We start from the raw sequence: 18,166 nt of genomic DNA on the forward strand, positions 1-18,166 counted from the left end.
TGGGGTAATACCTATAATTTAAGCATAATTTGGAGTAATACCTATAATTTAAGCATAATCTGGGGGTAATACCTATAATTTAAGCATAATTTGGGGGTAATACCTTTAATTTAAGCATAAGAGCACCTTTCAGACTCCAAAAATGGACATGTCATTTAATTCTAGATCAGCTTGTAAATTATTTTCAGGACATGATGAATTATGTCAAAATTTTACCAAATAAATGAGAAATACACCTTAGAATCCCCTAATTTTTTTTTTATAACATGTCCAAAAAAGTAATCCCTGTTTACTGAAACAATCATCATCATCATCATCAGTCCCGTAGTCTGAAAGACCGTTGGGGCACTGCACAAGACCTAACAACCAGCTTCCTCCATTCCTCTTGATTTTCCATCTTTCTCAGTGAGTCGCTCAGTGTCAAGCCTGTCCACTCTTGAATGTTATCTTCCCACCTCTTTCTTTGCCTGCTTCTCTTTCTTCTTCCTTGTACAGTGCCTTGTAGGATTGTCTTGGCAAGTCCTGATGATCGTGAGACATGCCCATACCACTGCAGTTTCCGTTTTGTTCACTATGATCAGGAGGTCATCATGAGGCCCAATGGCTTGACTTATCCTTTGCCATATTTCTTCATTGGTGATATGGTCTTTGTGTGTGACTCCGGGGATCTTTTGGAAACATTTCATCTCTGTAGCCTGTATCCTGTTCTCCAAGTCCGCTGTTATGGTCCATCATTCGCAGGCATAGAGAAATATAGAGATCACCAACTAATTCTTGCTCATTTCCTGCTAGTCCATCAATGTCATCAGCAAAACGTAAGTTGGTGATTGTTCTGCCTCTGATGCCGACTGTCCCTGTATGCTTATCAAGCGCATCTGCCATGATTCTCTTTAGAAAGATGTTGAATAGTGTGGGAGAGAGCAGACAGCCTTGTCTGACTCCGACTTTCATTCTGAACCAGTCCCCTATGTTGCCATTGAAGTTTACTGCACTGGTGGCCTTGTTGTAGAGGTGCTCTATTACTGTGATGAGGTTGGCATTGATGTTGTACAGTCTCATGGTCGCCCACAAGGCTGCTTGCCCTACCCTGTCAAATGTCTTCTTGAAATCCACAAGACGTGGTACAGATCTTGCTGGTGTTGGAGGTACTTCTCACACAATATCCTGAGGTTGAAGATCTGCTCTGTTGTGCTGCACCCTGCTCTGAACCCCACCTGCTCCTTGGCAATGATCTTTTCAGCCTGTTGTTTTAGTCTGTTTAGCAATATCCTTAACATGACTTTGCTTGGATGGCTTATAAGACTGATTGTACGGTGGTTTTGACACTGTTGCAAGTTGCCTTTCTTGGGGAGGATGATGATCAGTGATTGGGTCCATGGTGATGGTCATACTCCTGTTTGCCAGATCTTGTTGCAGATGTTTGTGAGGGCACTAATCATTGCTTCTCCCCCGCTTGGATTAGTTCTGCTGGGATGTTGTCCACTCCTGTTGACTTATACTTTTTCAGTGATCTCACTGCGGCTTCTACTTCTTCATGTATGATAGGTTGGTTGTCATTGTTAGTTGCTGGAGGGACGTTCAGTACCTCTGGATCTATTGTGGCTCAGTGGTTGTAGAGTTCTGTGTAGTACTCTGTACATCTTTTCAGAAAAAATTTTTTCTTCTGTGAGGCAGTTTCTGGCTTTGTCCTGTAAGCAGGTAACCCGCTGTTGTTTTGTGCTTGTCAACACATAGACCAGTTGGTATGCTTTCTTGCTGTTGTTCCATTTCAAGTTTCCCTCAATGTCTTTGGACATTTCTTCTATCCAGTTCTCTTTTGCTTTTTTCAAAATTTTCTGGACTTCCTGGTTGACTGCCTTGTACTGGTCTGCCCCTTTTGTATTGTTCTTTTTCTTCAGTTCCCTCCTCTTGTCACACAGGTTCAGAACCTCAGCTGTGACCCAGGGTTTCTTGACTGGGTGATGTCTACCGAGGATATCACTGGCTGTTTCAGTCATTGCTGTATTGAAGGTGGTGATCAATGTGTCCATGTCAGCATTGTCAGCATCAAGGATAGTGAGAGGTTCAAATTTCCCATCAATCATTGCCTGGAAGGCTTTTGCTACTTCGGGATCCTTCAATTTCTCGAGATCAAATTTTATTCTTGTGTGGCTCTTTTTCTTGACCTTCTTTAGATGTAGCCTGAAGGTCATCATCACCAGATTATGGTCACTTCCTATGTCCGCTCTGGAGAAGCTTAAAGTTTTGGCGATGTTTTTCATTTGATGTGTCTAGGGCAGCTGTTGCCTGGCAGAGCCAACCCTCTCCTGGCTTGACCACAGCCAATTTCCTCCAACTTGGTGGCTCACCTTGGTCACGAACATGTAGCCATTGAGCTATTTGGCAGCCTTTCCGCTTGGCTGTTGATTTCGTCTTGGAAGTTCTTCTGCCCAGTGATGCTGTGTTAACATCATACTATTTATCCATAGCTGGAAGCCTTGTGGAGGGCGGGAGTGTCTACCTTTTTGTGCAAGTCTAGATGACTTGCCCATTGCCCATACAATACTGAAACAATAGCCTCAGTTAAATAGCATCTCATGATAACTCTGAATATATGGTCTATGCATGGTTCTCAATATATTTCCCTACAAAGATTTTTTTAAATAAAAGTCGCAAACACTTTTAGTTTCCTTCACAAGATCCCTGTCTGGTGACCACTGATGACAATTGTAATTATAAGTTGCTCTCAAAAGTTTTCTGGTCCTGATTTCTCCTTGAATCACCTAGTTTTGCAAAAATGGAGAATGTCTTCTCTATATTATATGAATGTGGCAGTGACTAAATCCTGCACTGCTCAACCTGCAAGAAAGTTCCGACTTCAGTTTTTGTGTGGCTGGGTCTTTCCATGGCTCCTCCAATCTAAGTTAATTGACTTAGACATTACATGTAATCGGTATTAGCCACTTTTAGAATTGGGAGAAAGCTTGTTTTGTCATTTTCACATGAACTGAACTAAAACATATATCGACTGGCATAAATATTCCTCTAAAAACATATTGAACAATGCAGCAACAATTAAACAATGCAAAATAAATCAAAATACTCAAATGTTTCTGCTGAAATCATTTTATGGTCAATCTCTCCCTCTTATCTCGCCTCTGCCAAAGGTCAGCTGATTTGCGTGCAAAGAATTGAAAGCCATTACCATATCTGAATCTATTTATTACTTATAACACATCTCAAATTTGGCCTCAAACACTAATGGTTACAAAAGTAAGTTAATCGGTTAGTGGCTTGTGGTGTAAAAGTTAGCCTTCATTATCCTATTGTTCAGACAGTTGTCTATAATTGCACCAGTATAAGATTTCTTGTCCTCAGTAAACTGGTTTTTGTAAATGTATGGATAAAACACACAAATATACTGATTTTGGTCTTAAAATAATAATATTAATAATAATAATAATGATAATCTTTTTTTTTCAAAAGTGGTAGGGAAGATTTCAGTTATCAACAGTATGTGTGGTAGATGATTGTTGAAATGGTATTTTTGTCCTACCATTAGGAAAATCACATGAATGTTGATGGATAACCAGACAAACAGATACTGGATCAAAATATAATCCAGTCACATCATAACTGCTTCCACCTTCCTCTAACTTATCATAAACATAGACAATCACAAAACATTCTAACCTTGATTCAGTTATGCCCATCTAATATGTGTAACATCAGTGACCTTTTACCTCACCTCAGTTCATATTGATTTTGCATAGGTGTGATATTATTGGCTAGTAAGGTGTAAAAATTAGTCTTGCAAATGAGGATTTGTTACAGACTGTACATGCTTGGCAGGAAATTACATCAGAGGTGAATTTAGGATAATTAGGACTGTTTCTCCAGCCCAAATCATAGTACATGTACATCATAAAAATGTACAGGCTGGAATTTCCATGCATCAGAAATGGTTCAGAATTAAAGTCCAATTATCAAAACCTCAGGGAATACATCTACTGAAAATCATGTTATTGTACATCAAAATTACATTATACCAACGTCAAAAACTGAATTGTTTAAAAAGAGCTTTCACTATACTGGTGCTGGTATGGAAGCTCATTACAGTGACATAAGGCATGCTTCTTTTTATAATCATTGTCTCAAATGGTTGAAATCTTAAGACAGTCAAACAGTTGTAAAATAATATAACTCCTGCTTTTCATTAATTTTGATTATAGTATGATATTTTGTATGTTTATCTGCTGATTGATGCACATGTTGTGGGCTTGAAAGTGTGCATGATTGTAAAAAAAAAACGTGTTTTAGTGTAAAGCGAAATTTATTAAATTGTGCTGTGTGTGTTGGTGTGTGTGTATGTATATATATATATATATATATATATATATATATATATATATATATATATATATATATATATATATATATATACTTACATACATACATATATATAGTGTACAATGTACTTTCATTAATGAGGCCCCGAGTGGCTGAGTGGTCTAAAGTGCTCTCCGTTACGGATCACTGCCATCTCACCTCTTTCTGCATGGGTTCGAGTCTCGGATTCAGCCAATGTGGTTATGTGAGAAAGCTTGCCAGCAGCTTCTCGTGGGTCGGTGGTTCTTTCCGGGGTTTTCCCGGGTTCTTCCTCCACCATTAATACCATTTAGAGATAATTCAATGTGAATTTCAAGCATCAGCGTGTGTCTCATATTCTCTTATTGAAGATCAAATAACTATAACTTTTTATGTCGTTTCATGTGTGGTCTGCAATTTTAGAAGTCCTTCATTAAACTTTACTAAAGTGTACATCATGGCAAATAATAAAACTGCAAGGTCAAGGTAATCACATTGAAACATATCACAATACAAAGGTCAAGGTAATCACATTGAAACATACCACAAGACAAAGGTCAAGGTAAATACATTGAAACATATCACAAGACAATCATATTGTGTACCATTTGCAGTATTTTTGTTTTTGGCTTGAAGATATTTCATACTCTCCCTCCATGTTTATGGCAGTATTCATTATCTTGTGCCAAAATATAGTTTGTTTTACTAATAATAGTAATAAACATTATGGTCTTACTAAAATTAGTAACAAGGTATACCGCCACAGGCCTTTAAGATTGGTTTTATGCTTCAGGTGTGGCAGATCAAATTAATGTAAATTATTAAGCTAATAGTAGTTATCTCCCTTGATGCTGTTCTCTGGATGTTAATACTGGAAATAATAGTAGAAAATGCTATTAAAAACCAAATCGTCATATAAATTCCTGAAATAAATTCTTCAGAAATTTTTGTAGAAAATCATGATAAAGATTATTTAAAGCATACATTAGTAAGAAGGAATACAAATAAACACAAATGAAGGTATGTTCTTACATCTGATCATGTGTATATTTGTATCAGATCAGTCCTCTCAGTCGTCAGTATTCCCAATACTTTGATTCTTTGTTTTTTCTGCTGGTTTGCATCCACTGACTTGGTTTGTTTCTTCTTTGTTTATAGACCAAGCTTGAAGTGGAAGTTAGAACTGATGCACACCCAGTCATAGGCTACAAACTCCACCCTCAGAATGATGATGAAGGCAGTAAGTCTTATGATGAAGTATCCTACAATGTGATTCATGCTGAAAATGAGACTTTGGTTCAATTCCTTGTTGTAAGTATTGCCATTCTTCTGCTTTCTTCAGTTTATCACCATTTTTCAAAGTCACACAGGGATATTGTAATATGATGTCTGTGCATACATGGATGTTGGGACATTGCAGTGTTTTCAGTGAAACTTGGGTGGTTGGTATTGCTATGGATATAGATTGTGTCGACTTTACAGTTCACCATCAAGTTAGCTTATCATATGGCCTTTTATCTGTCATGACTTGATGACATCCACTGAAATCTCCTTGAAGTTAAAAATGTTGGTTTTATCTTTGAAAAGGACATGGGTCTGTTGATAAATTCCGTACATTTTGAAAACAAAAACCTCTTTGAACTTAATGAGAGAATACAAAATTTTAAAACAAAATGAAATATATAATTTTTTTAATTGAGAATTTTTTTATTTATGTATTGTCCAGAAATGAATAAATAAATAACATGAGATAATATTTGGCTTCTAGAATGTCCTCAATTGCTGCCAATCAGATGCAAGATCACCTGGATAATCTCAGGGGGATGTTACTCCTAATCAAACTCTCTCAAGACCATGACAATATAAGATTCCAACCAATCAAATGCAAGATCTTGTCATTAATATGCATCTCATCAGAAATATAGCCTCTAGAATGTTCACCAACCCAAGCTGATGAGATGCAAGTTCACCTCACTGTTAGAAGCTCTAAGCACTTTAAAATATTACATTTACAATGACAAGATTACAAAATCAAACACCATGAAATTATCAAAACAAAAATATGCTCACAATAATTAAGGAAGTAAATATTATTAAATCTTTAAGAGTGTTCTTATAGCCAGAATATGTGAGTTTTAAGCGCACTCTTGAATGAGACCACAGTGTCCTTGTTGTTGAGATCAATGGGAAATTGATTGTACATAGCTCAATGAGACCACAGTGTCCTTGTTTTTGAGATCAATGGGAAATTGATTGTACATAGCTGAATGAGACCACAGTGTCCTTGTTGTTGAGATCAATGGGAAATTGATTGTACATAGCTCAATGAGACCACAGTGTCCTTGTTGTTGAGATCAATGGGAAATTGATTGTACATAGCTCAATGAGACCACAGTGTCCTTGTTTTTTAGATCAATGGGAAATTGATTGTACATAGTTCAATGAGACCACAGTGTCCTTGTTGTTGAGATCAATGGGAAATTGATTGTACATAGTTCAATGAGACCACAGTGTCCTTGTTGTTGAGATCAATGGGAAATTGATTGTACATAGTTCAATGAGACCACAGTGTCCTTGTTGTTGAGATCAATGGGAAATTGATTGTACATAGCTCAATGAGACCACAGTGTCCTTGTTGTTGAGATCGATGGGAAAATTGATTGTACATAGCTCAATGAGACCACAGTGTCCTTGTTTTTGAGATCAATGGGAAATTGATTGTACATAGCTCAATGAGACCACAGTGTCCTTGTTGTTGAGATCAATGGGAAATTGATTGTACATAGTTCATTGAGACCACAGTGTCCTTGTTGAGATCAGTGGGAAATTGATTGTACATAGCTCAATGAGACCACAGTGTCCTTGTTTTTGAGATCAATGGGAAATTGATTGTACATAGCTCAATGAGACCACAGTGTCCTTGTTGTTGAGATCAATGGGAAATTGATTGTACATAGTTCAATGAGACCACAGTGTCCTTGTTGAGATCAATGGGAAATTGATTGTACATAGTTCAATGAAACCACAGTGTCCTTGTTGTTGAGATCAATGGGAAATTGATTGTACATAGTTCAATGAGACCACAGTGTCCTTGTTGTTGAGATCAATGGGAAATTGATTGTACATAGCTCAGCCCTAGTATGCAAAGGAACATTTTAACAGTGGGAACAATGAGAATACGAGTGTTGGAAGAGGAATGCAAGTTTCTAGATGGGATGTACACATGCTTGAGGTTTGATAGATATATTGGACTGGAGCCAGTCAATGCAATGTAACATTTGCTGTGTTTGGGTAGCCATTGAAGGTTACAGAGTAGGAGAAAGGAGTGCTCAGTTCTTCTTACATTAAAGATGATCTGAGCAGCTGTGTATTGAATTTTTTTTTCAGTTTCTGTAGTAGATACTGAGATGAACTAGACAGAAGTGAATTACAGTAGTCATGACTTCGAAAGGATTAAGAAACACAATAGTGTTTTAGTGGCATCAGTTTAGAGAAAACTGTGAATGGATCTGATGCAGCTCCAGAAATTCCACTTTGCATATGTTCATGACATGTTGGTGTGATGAGAGAGTACTATCAAGAGTGACACCTAGGTTTTGTACTGACTTTGTGAATTTAATGCTGGTATTGCTGATGCTTATTGTTGAAGTAAAGGATGTGAATGAGAAAGTCTTTCATGGTAATCAGGATGGCTTCAGTTTTATCATCATTCATCTATAGCTTGTTACATGTCATCCATGACCTCACATCGGAAATGCACCTCTCTATGACTTGGATGGTAGTCTACACTTCAGTTGGGCAGCTAGATTTGTATATTTGAGTGTCATCAATGTACAGTTGCTGAGACACTGGATATCATTCTGTGATGCTTATGTGTGATATGTGACTTGGATTTTTAATGTAGCTTTAACAATTTTTCAGTCATATTGCTATGATGTCTGCAGTGTGGCAGTTTATAGTGATGTATAGCACTGGGGCATCATACTGCAGACATGTAGCACCCAGTCACATTATCCTGTCACCTGAGGTTGACCAGTCCTAACACTTCTTAATGTTGTGCGCCAAGCAAGGCAGCTGTTAGTACCATTTTTTGTAAGTCTTTGGTATGATCGAACCCATGACCTCCTGCATCTGAGGTGGATGCTCTAACCACCAGGATACTGGAGCGGTCTGTGATGCTTAAGGGTGACTGAGTGTAAAGAATGAAGAGAATAGGGCTGAATACAGAGCAGTTTTGAGAATGATGGGAATTATGTGGATGAGAGATAAGCATTGATATCATTGGTTAGTGAAGGCAATGTTGAATGTTAGTTCGTAAACAGCAGTGTTGTCAATATCAGATCAAGTTCACATGACTTTGGATTTCTTTTTCATCGCAATTGTATGTTCTTAATCTTGAAGAGCAATGTGCAGCTGGAACTTTCAGCGTAAATCTCACTCTATCTTCTCATCATTCTATCTATCTTTCAATGTGGCAGCAGAGCAAAGACATTCTATGCATTAGACTTGACTGAGTTTTCAAGCCATCCTCTAGTCTGCAGTAGAGCTCCATAATGATAGTATGTTCACTCTGACATGTGGTCATAGAGACATCAGCCTCCATTCAGGCTGGAAATGTCAGCAATGTATTACTGTGATTAAAGTGGGGTTGGAGGCTTATCTGTCATTATCACCAAACTTGTTCGTCCTATTATGATATTTTTTCAGTCTCTGTCCAAGACAAAAGGGTGATATTCCAAATGATGGAAGTGAATAGGGTATTAGACTGGGGCCATGTTTATTTTGTTCTATGCTTCTAATTATTAATTGGAGAAGGGTATCCAAGATACTACGTTTTAGGCCTTTATGCAGTGTCCAGTGTACTAAGATTTAGGTCTTTATGCAGTGTCCAATGTTCTAAGTTTTAGGCCTTTTTGCAGTGTCCAGTGTACTATGATTTAGGTCTTTATGCAGTGTCCAATGTATTAAGTTTTAATCCTTTATGTAGTGTCCAATGTATTAAGTTTTATGTAGTGTCCAATCTATTAAGTTTTAAGCCTTTATGTAGTGTCCAATGTATTAAGTTTTAGGCCTTTATGTAGTGTCCAATATATTAAGTTTTAGGCCTTTATGTAGTGTCCAATCTATTAAGTTTTAAGCCTTTATGTAGTGTCCAATGTATTAAGTTTTTGGCTTTTATGTAGTGTCCAATGTACTAAGTTTTAGGCCTTTATGTAGTCAGAGGTCTCAGAAATGTTTAATCACACGTATTTGGCTGCCAATTTTGTTATTGGGGATGCAGAAAATCAATTAGGCAGGAGACCTCCATACACATGTAATAGGTGGGTAGTAAAATGCAAAGGCTTGCCAGTCATGCCTGAGCCACATGCTGTTTAGGAAAAGTGTTGATCAATTAGCTGTGCTGATATTTACAATGTCAGATTTTAGTGGCTGAAAGCCCCCACCCCCCTGTACATCTTGCCATTACAAGAGTACATTTACATCAAAAGAACATGCTTCAGTCACTGGGCAGCAAGATCAAAGGCTTTAACTGGCAGGTGGCTGGGAAAATGTACCGATATTTACCATGCTTGAATTCAGAGGCAGAAAGACCCAGAGATGAACATGTGGTCATTGATAACAGTACATCAAATAAACAACTTTAGCTTTCATTATTGTATTCATTTCTGAGTGTAGCAGAATAAGCAGTGCACGTGACCTTGGAATCGTGACATGTTGAGACTTGAATGAGTTTTTTGGTGTTCAGTGGCAAACTGACGAAGATTGTAATGAGATTCAAGAGAGTGCTAAAGTTGTTAGAACTGATAGTTTGGATGGGACAGTAGCCAAGTGTAAGAAAGTGTGTGATGCCTAGCTTAGTGCTTTGAATAAGACCCTCCTTGGATTGACAAACTTCAGACTCACTCTGATGGACAAACAAGAGCTATGTCAGTGTTATAAAGAATGTAGAAATTAAACTCAGTGTCATCCAATGGTTCTTATAATTTGCATAGTTTTCTGGGAGGGGACTTTTGCTGGTGGGACTCCTATTTTTACAAAAATGGGAGTCCAGGACTCCTAGTTTTAAAATCTTAGCAAGACCTCTGGTAGTGTCCAATGTATTAAGTTTTAGAACTCTTGCAGTGTCAAATGTATAATGTTTTAGGTCTTTATGCAGTGTCCAATGTTCTAAGTTTTAGGCCTTTATGCAGTGTCCAATGTACTAAGTTTTAGGTCGTTATGTAGTGTCCAATGTATAAAGTTTAAGGCCTTTCCTGATGCAGTGTCCAATATACTAAGTTTTAGGCCTTTATGCAGTGTCCAATATACTAAGTTTTAGGCCTTTCTTTATGCAGTTTCTAACGTACTAAGCTTTAGGTCTTTCTTTATGCTGTTTCTAATGTACTAATTTATCATACTGAAGATTGAAAGGAAAGCTTGTCTACGGTGATTTTCAACTTATATCTTGTTTTCCTAATATTTAACTCCATTTTGTTGATTACAATCCCCTTTGCAGTTATTTAATAGTCTTAATTTAATAAACCATGGTTAAGTTTGCTTTTATACATGCTTAGTGGAGAAACCTTTTGTTTCTAATCATGTGAACTCCAGAGAAAGGTCATTTGGGTACAGATGTATTAACTTACCTAATTAAATTACTTGTGTAAATAAGCTACTGGAAGATGCTAAATTATTACACTTAACTGTTATCATCTGTCAACATTGTCAGTTATGTTTCAGACAGTGAATTTTTTAAAAACAATTTGTTATATATATTTAATTTGTATTGTGTTTTGGCTTTTGTAAACAACATTTTGCATAGCTAGTTTTTGCTATGATTGTAGATTATATTTTTTAAAGAATTATTTCTTGTAGGTAAACATATGTACTTGGATCTGAGTTTAGGACACTGGTTTTTCCCTCAGAAATTTATGGTATGCCTGGTATTTGCCGTGTTCTTCACTAAAAGTTTAGTAAAAGACCTGACCTTGAACTTAAAATGTTCTGGAAGTGACTGTCATCCTGCTCCTTTTATTGAATCTTAGGGGTTTTTATGCATCACAATTATTTATTTTTATCTTAACATTTGTAGTGGAATCAGTCTTTCAGTTCTGTTTCAGTTAGTATTTGAGAGGATTTATTTATTTAAATTATTCATTGGAATTACAAAGTGCCCATCAGTACTTTCAGACTGAATCACTATTTTGGCAATCCTGTTCAGACATCAACACTATTCTAGGATATTGATACATGAGCACATTCAAGATTGGAATCCATTTGGAATACTCTGTACTTTTAGGATTTATAATAGAACTTTTAGGACTTTTTGGGATTTTATTCATAATACTGTAAGTTCTTTTTCAATTTTAACTTTGTATCCCTGGAAAATAAATTATTTGTTGAATTTTACTAAACTTGTTGGCTTTTGCTCTTTTCTTTTACTTTGTTCAAGACCATAGAGTCATAACAATATTTTATGATCTAGTTGAATTGAATTTTTATTCATGTGTTTGTGTTGGCTTCCCTTTTTTTTTACATTTAAAATCTTTTTATTTGCAGGGTCCCCAAGTGACAGCTGAAGATGGTTATATCTCAAAAAGCCTGTGTCTGTCACTGTTGCTCCTCCTGACATTGGGACTCCTTTTAGGAGTCCTTCTGTTTAGGCAGAGGACCCTTTCCAACAAAGCAGCTAACCAAAAAGGTCTGTCTAGCATTTCTTTATGATATTATACAGACATTTTTTCAACTCCAGGAAATGGAATCTATTTTTCAGATTAGAGATCTATTTTCTAATGATATTGGGTGGGTTGGTCATTAGCTGATAATGTGATCTGCAGATTGTATATTTAGTGCATAATCAACATTAATCATATGGACCAGTGACGTTACTCTTAAAATCATGGTTACATGCTTACTGCACATTAATTGGTTCCTTTACAAATATAATCAGCTGGAAACTTCAGTTTATGTTATACAGCTGGCTAGACTTGCAGAAAATTAATTTTATTTTTCTCTCCTAAATTTAGTTTCAAAACAGGAATTAATATTTTAAGAGATTATAGATAATTAATCTACCAGGCATCTTTAATGTAGACAAAAATATGTTTGTAATTTAGGTATCTCTGGTCCAGTTTCTAGTGCTTGTTTCATAGAGTGGTTTGAACTTACACTCTGATCTATTATCTGGTCTAATTTCTAATGCTTGTTTCATACAATTTCATGTACAACTTTAAAATGGCCTATGGTGTGAGTGAAGTGCAATTGTACATTGCAGACAATTTCATGTACAACTTTAAACTGGCCTTTATTGGGAATGAAGTGCCAGCATAAATTTCAGATAATTCCATGTACAACTTTAGAATGACCAGTAGGGTCAGTGAAGTGCAACCATACATTTCAGACAGTTCCATGTACAACAGGAGTACTGTTGTCACCATTTGTGTGTGTGTGTGTGTGTGTGTGTGTGTGTGTAATGTCTTCATGAGCAGCAATATGGCATGAGTAGTTGTTCATAACTTCTTATTAATTCATAGATCTGTAACTGGGGCAAAAGGCAAAAATGATGAAGCATTTTTTTTCTGCTTTGATTGCAATGAACTAGGAGCCTGTGGTTCTGAAGTACTGATTATGAGTGAGGTGTGATTATCATGCCTTTGTTACCTGGTGTCTTTGTTGTGCTTTTGTTATTTACTGATTATGAGTGACATGTGATTATCATGCTTTTCTCACCTGAGGCCTTTGCTGTTACACCTTTATTATTTAAATGACCACTATAATTTATCTTGCTTGTGTATATCAGGTGATAAAGATGTTACAACTGAGCCAATTTTCTTAGGTGTACCACAGAAATCAAACACTATGACCAATGAAATGTTGTAGCAAAGGAATATGTAATACTTGGGAATTTGTCTGAGGAAACTAAAGTCAAATGTAACAGGACATATCGAAGGATGTATTAATCAATCTTTACTTTATATATATATATATATATATATATATATATATACACAATACTATCATACAGGTTAGAGATTTTAATTCATACTCTATGGAGATTCTAACCCAGGTCCATGGGTAAACGGCACCTATTGCCTTGCCTGCACACACGAGCTCATATTTCCTCACGACTAAGCACACATCACCAATAAATGATGTTACTCAATCAGTGTTACATGCACTCGTGTGTAGCAGACACACTCGCATGATGACCTAGTAATTAATTCTCGTGTATCTACGCAGTCATTCTGGATTCCTATGAAAGAAATCAAGGTATATAGAATTAATTATAGAGAATTATAAATATTCACCAGACAGAAGGGAAAGTGCTATCCCTGGATTCCTAAAGAAGAATCCTTGATAATAATAGGCAGAATTCACATTTTAATACAAATAATACTATCATACAGGTTAGATAATTTTAATTCATACTCTACAGAGATTCAAACCCAGGTCCACGGATAAACAGCACCCATCACCTTGCCTGCACACACAAGCCCATATTCCCTCACGACTAAGCACACATCACCAATAAATGATGTTACTCAATCGGTGTTACATGCACTCATGTGTAGCAGACACACTCACATGATGACTGGGTAATTCATTCTCATGTATTTATACAGTCGTTCCGGATTCCTTTTAAAGAAATCAAGGTACAGTGTATATAGAATTAATTAAAGAGAATTATAAATATACACCAGACAGAACAGAAAGTGCTATACCTGGGTTCCTTTAGAAGAATGCTTGATAATAATAGGCAGAATTAACATTTTAATACAGATAATACTATCATACAGGTTAGAGAATTTTAATTTGTACTCTATGGAGATTCTATAGGAATCCAGGGATAGCACTTTCTGTTCTGTCTGGTGTATATTTACAATTCTGTAATTGGAATGGTAATCTTGCATTTGATTGGCAGAGTTTGTTAACACTTTGGAATTGATGTTTGATCCAATTTTGGTCAAGCTTGAAGTAGGAGTTAATAACATCAAGATTTTGGAAGGTTTCATTAATGAGCAAGATCCATTCAGATTAATGAAGTAACCTTACATTTGATTGGCTAACCATGTTACCACTCAGGAGGACACCTTTTTAAATCTGATTGTGATCAAATGTGGAATATGTACTTATATCAGCAAGCTCTCACACAAGTTCAGTAATGAGTGACATCAATGCATATTAATGAGGTGTTCTTATATCTGACTGGTACAGTGTTTTCTCACTCTGATGTGATTGTTATTGCTTTTAGAACATATGCTTATGTAGTCATGATTTTGAACAAGTCCAGGAAAGAGTGAGATGCATGCATACTAATTTGGTGGTCATGCATTTGATTGGACGAGCTTATCAAAACTTAGTGAACCATTCTTCTAATTTTTTATTGAACTAGAAATATGGGTTCATGTTATCAAGCTCTTGGATGCACAAAATTATGAGCAATATTCATGGATATGAATGTGGTGATTTTGTGTGATTGGCCATGCTTGTCAGTACTTTATTAACTCTGTTTCTGATTACACTGGACAACAAATTTTTACAAAAGTCATGTTACTGAAATAAAATTAGTCAATTCTTATCAATTTTTATGTGCTGAACACGAATATGACAGTCAAATTGCAAAATTGGCTCTAGTTTTTTTGTAATCTGCAAGAAATTAATGTTTACATAACGAAATGCATTCCAATAGTAAAAGGTCAACTGTAATAGCCTACCTATAAAAAATCAAGTCATTGACTACATCTTAGATTTCTTCGCCTGTCTCTTGTACAGCTGTTCGGGAGCATCTCTGAGGAGTGTCCAGCAGTAGTCAGCCAGCATTGTAGTGGACCATTTTCCCTGGTATCTTTGTTCCATTGTTGCGATATCTTGATGAAAACGTTCGCCGTGTTCATCACTAACAATACCACAGTTGCTAGGAAAGAAATCCAAATGGGTATGAAGGAAGTGAATCTTTAGAGACATATTGCAGCCAAGTTTCTTATACTTCATCAACATGTCTTCTACTAGTTCCTTATAGTTTTCTGCCCTAACATTTCCGAGGAAGTTTGTAGAAACTAGGCGAAAAGCATTCCATGCTTGTTTCGCGTCACCTTCCAGCAAGTTGTTGAACCGGTCATCTTTGAAAAGCTCTCGAATCTGAGGACCCACAAAAACTCCCTCTTTAATCTTTGCTTCGCTGAGTCGAGGGAATTTTTCATGCAGGTATCGGAATGCTGGCAAAGTCCGGTCAATGGCTTTCACGAAGTTCTTCATCAAACCTAGTTTGATGTGAAGGGGTGGTAGCAAGATTTTCTGAGCCTCAACCAGAGCTGGGTGTTGGATATTCTTCTCTCCAATGGCTACATTCTGCCTGTGAGTCCATTCCTTCCTCATGTAGTGCATTTCCCTTGCTCGGCTATCCCACTCGCATAAGAAACACATGTATTTTGTATATCCTTGCTGCAGTCCCATTAAAAGGGCAACTACCTTCAAATCACCACAGAGGTGCCAGCTGTACTTGTTATACTCAATGGAATTCAGTAGCTGCCTTAAGTTATCGTATGTCTCTTTCATGTGGACAGCATACGCTACTGGAATAGATGGAAGAATGTTTCCATTGTGCAAAAGCACAGCCTTGAGACTCAGTTTCGAAGAGTCCACAAATAGTCTCCATTCTTGTGGGTCATGAGTGATTTTTAAAGCATTCATGAGGCCCTCAATATCGGAACAGAATATCAGATTACTTTCCTTTCTGAAGAAAGGCTCCAATTGCTGGTGGCGCTTTCGATATGCAGTAATTGTGACATCTTCTTCTAGAAGATTCCATTGTTGGAGTCTTGATCCTAGCAATTCTGCCTTGTTCTTTGATAAGTCCAAATCACGAATCAGGTCATTTAGTTCTTCCTGTGTTATTCTGTGTGGGGTTGATGATGCACCACAGTGAAAATCTGGATCACTGCATGCTGATGGACCAGGAGAAGAACAGGTCGACTCACCTTTGTCTTCGTCAGATGAATCAAGAGAATATTCTGCTGGAGGTTCTGGAATAGGAAGTCCCTCACCATGTGGAACTGGTCTCAATGCAGACGGAATGTTTGGGTAGACTATTCTCGACTTCTTTCGCTTCGTTATTCCGCCGGAAAGAGGAGGAACCAAGCAGAAGTAACAGTCATTTAGGTGGTTGCTTGGCTCTCTCCACACCACTGGGACTGCAAACGGCATTGATGACCTTTTGCAATTCAACCACTGTGAAAGCTGTGTTGTACATGTAGCACAGCATATATGCAGAGCCCAAGGCTTGTCTTGGTCACCGACCTTGCATCCGAAGTAAAGATGATATGCCTTCTTCACTTGAGAATTGATACTTTTCTTCTGGTTGGCAAATGTCACTTCCCCACAAATATAGCAAAAATTGTCCGCGGTATTAACACACTTTCGAGGCATTACTGTTCTTTATTGTACGTAAATGGATAAAATAATAAGTTTTATGTAACAGTAGCTTGAACTGTCTCGCACAACGTCTAAAATATTTTAAATGCTGAACCTATCTGATTGGGCTTTATATAGTACACTGCTTACGTCAGCTTCAGCAGCCGCCTGGCATTAGTATAATAGGCCTACACATGTATAGTACACTGCTGACGTCAACTTACTTCAGCAGCCACATGGCATTAGTATTGCATTGCATCAGAAAATGATGCAATCAACTGTGGATGATGTGAGCATGATGGTATTATGCAATGTTACATCATTATTCCGGATGTTGCTGCAGTCCTACTGGAGAAATTTACACAGTGAAACATAGAAAATGAGGTATATGAATATCTTCAAAACGAGAGCCAATACAAATTTTTCACGGTTATATTCGTGTTCGGCACACCAAAATACTACAGATTAGGGCCTTTTCAAGTCAGTAATGATTTCACTGTTGACCAGTGTTATATCTAATTCAAACGTGATAAATAATCTTGTATATTCAAGATATAAAACATATTTTATTAAGAGCAAGATCTATTATTGGAGTGAGGTGAACTTGTGTGTGATTGGTTGAGCTTCTGTCACTTGAGAGACTGAATTTATGACCTTATTTTATTCAGAATGTGTAAAATGATTAATCTTGTCAAGATATTGGTGGACTTATTCTGAATGAGACATATGCATATATATGAGATAATTTCCATCTGGTTGGTGGGGTGGGGGTATTACCATACTAGAGATTTTATTTTTTCATCATTTTGATCAAACTTGGTAAATAGGCCTATATAATCAAGGCCATTGTTGAGTAAGAGTGAAATTCATGCATGTTAATTATGTGACCTTGTATCTGATTGGCTGAGCAACTATATGTGACCTCTAATCAAACTAGTCTGGAAATCAAGTTCCATTTGATAATGTTTCTAATCAGAGTTTGGTAAAACCTGGAATCTATCTATCTATCTGTCTGTCTGTCTGTTTGTCTATCCATCTCTGTCCATCTGTCTGCCTGTCTGCTGATGCAGTAACACTTGACTATTAAGCAATGGGCCATGCTTGGTCAAGAATACAGGGAGGAAGATAGCTGTAGAACAGATAGAAGAGTAATAATAGAGAAGGTAGAAGTAAGTGAAAGAGTGTCAGTCTTTGTTTTCATCCCTTCATGCTCAGACCAATCTGGCAACTGTGGCAGCAACAAGAAATGTAAAACTCAACCAGGACATCCCTGAGAATCACTAGGATTACTTGTAGCTGACTATTGCATTAGAATGAGATGTTGTGAGGAGCGAGTCAAGAGCTTTAGAAGGAATATATGATCAGGGTCTCAAAAGGGGTTGATAATAAGCAAGATTCATACATTAACTCATTAATCCTTAGTGACACA

At 37.0% G+C, this 18,166-nt stretch overlaps 1 protein-coding gene across 1 annotated transcript in view; it reads left to right on the plus strand.

Moving 5' to 3' along the window:
* Nucleotides 1-18,166, plus strand: part of LOC149798862 (uncharacterized) — a 274,739-nt gene that overhangs the window by 30,721 nt on the left and 225,852 nt on the right. Inside the window, exons 2-3 of the mRNA XM_089957774.1 lie at nucleotides 5,506-5,658; nucleotides 11,887-12,028. Coding sequence (XP_089813900.1) covers nucleotides 5,506-5,658; nucleotides 11,887-12,028 — 295 coding nt within the window. The remainder of the gene's footprint in view (nucleotides 1-5,505; nucleotides 5,659-11,886; nucleotides 12,029-18,166) is intronic.

The sequence above is a fragment of the Sinohyriopsis cumingii genome, chromosome 5, assembly GCF_028554795.1.
Source record: "Sinohyriopsis cumingii isolate HCF-2022 chromosome 5, ASM2855479v2, whole genome shotgun sequence".
In the NCBI taxonomy this organism is placed as follows: Eukaryota; Metazoa; Mollusca; class Bivalvia; order Unionida; family Unionidae; genus Sinohyriopsis; species Sinohyriopsis cumingii.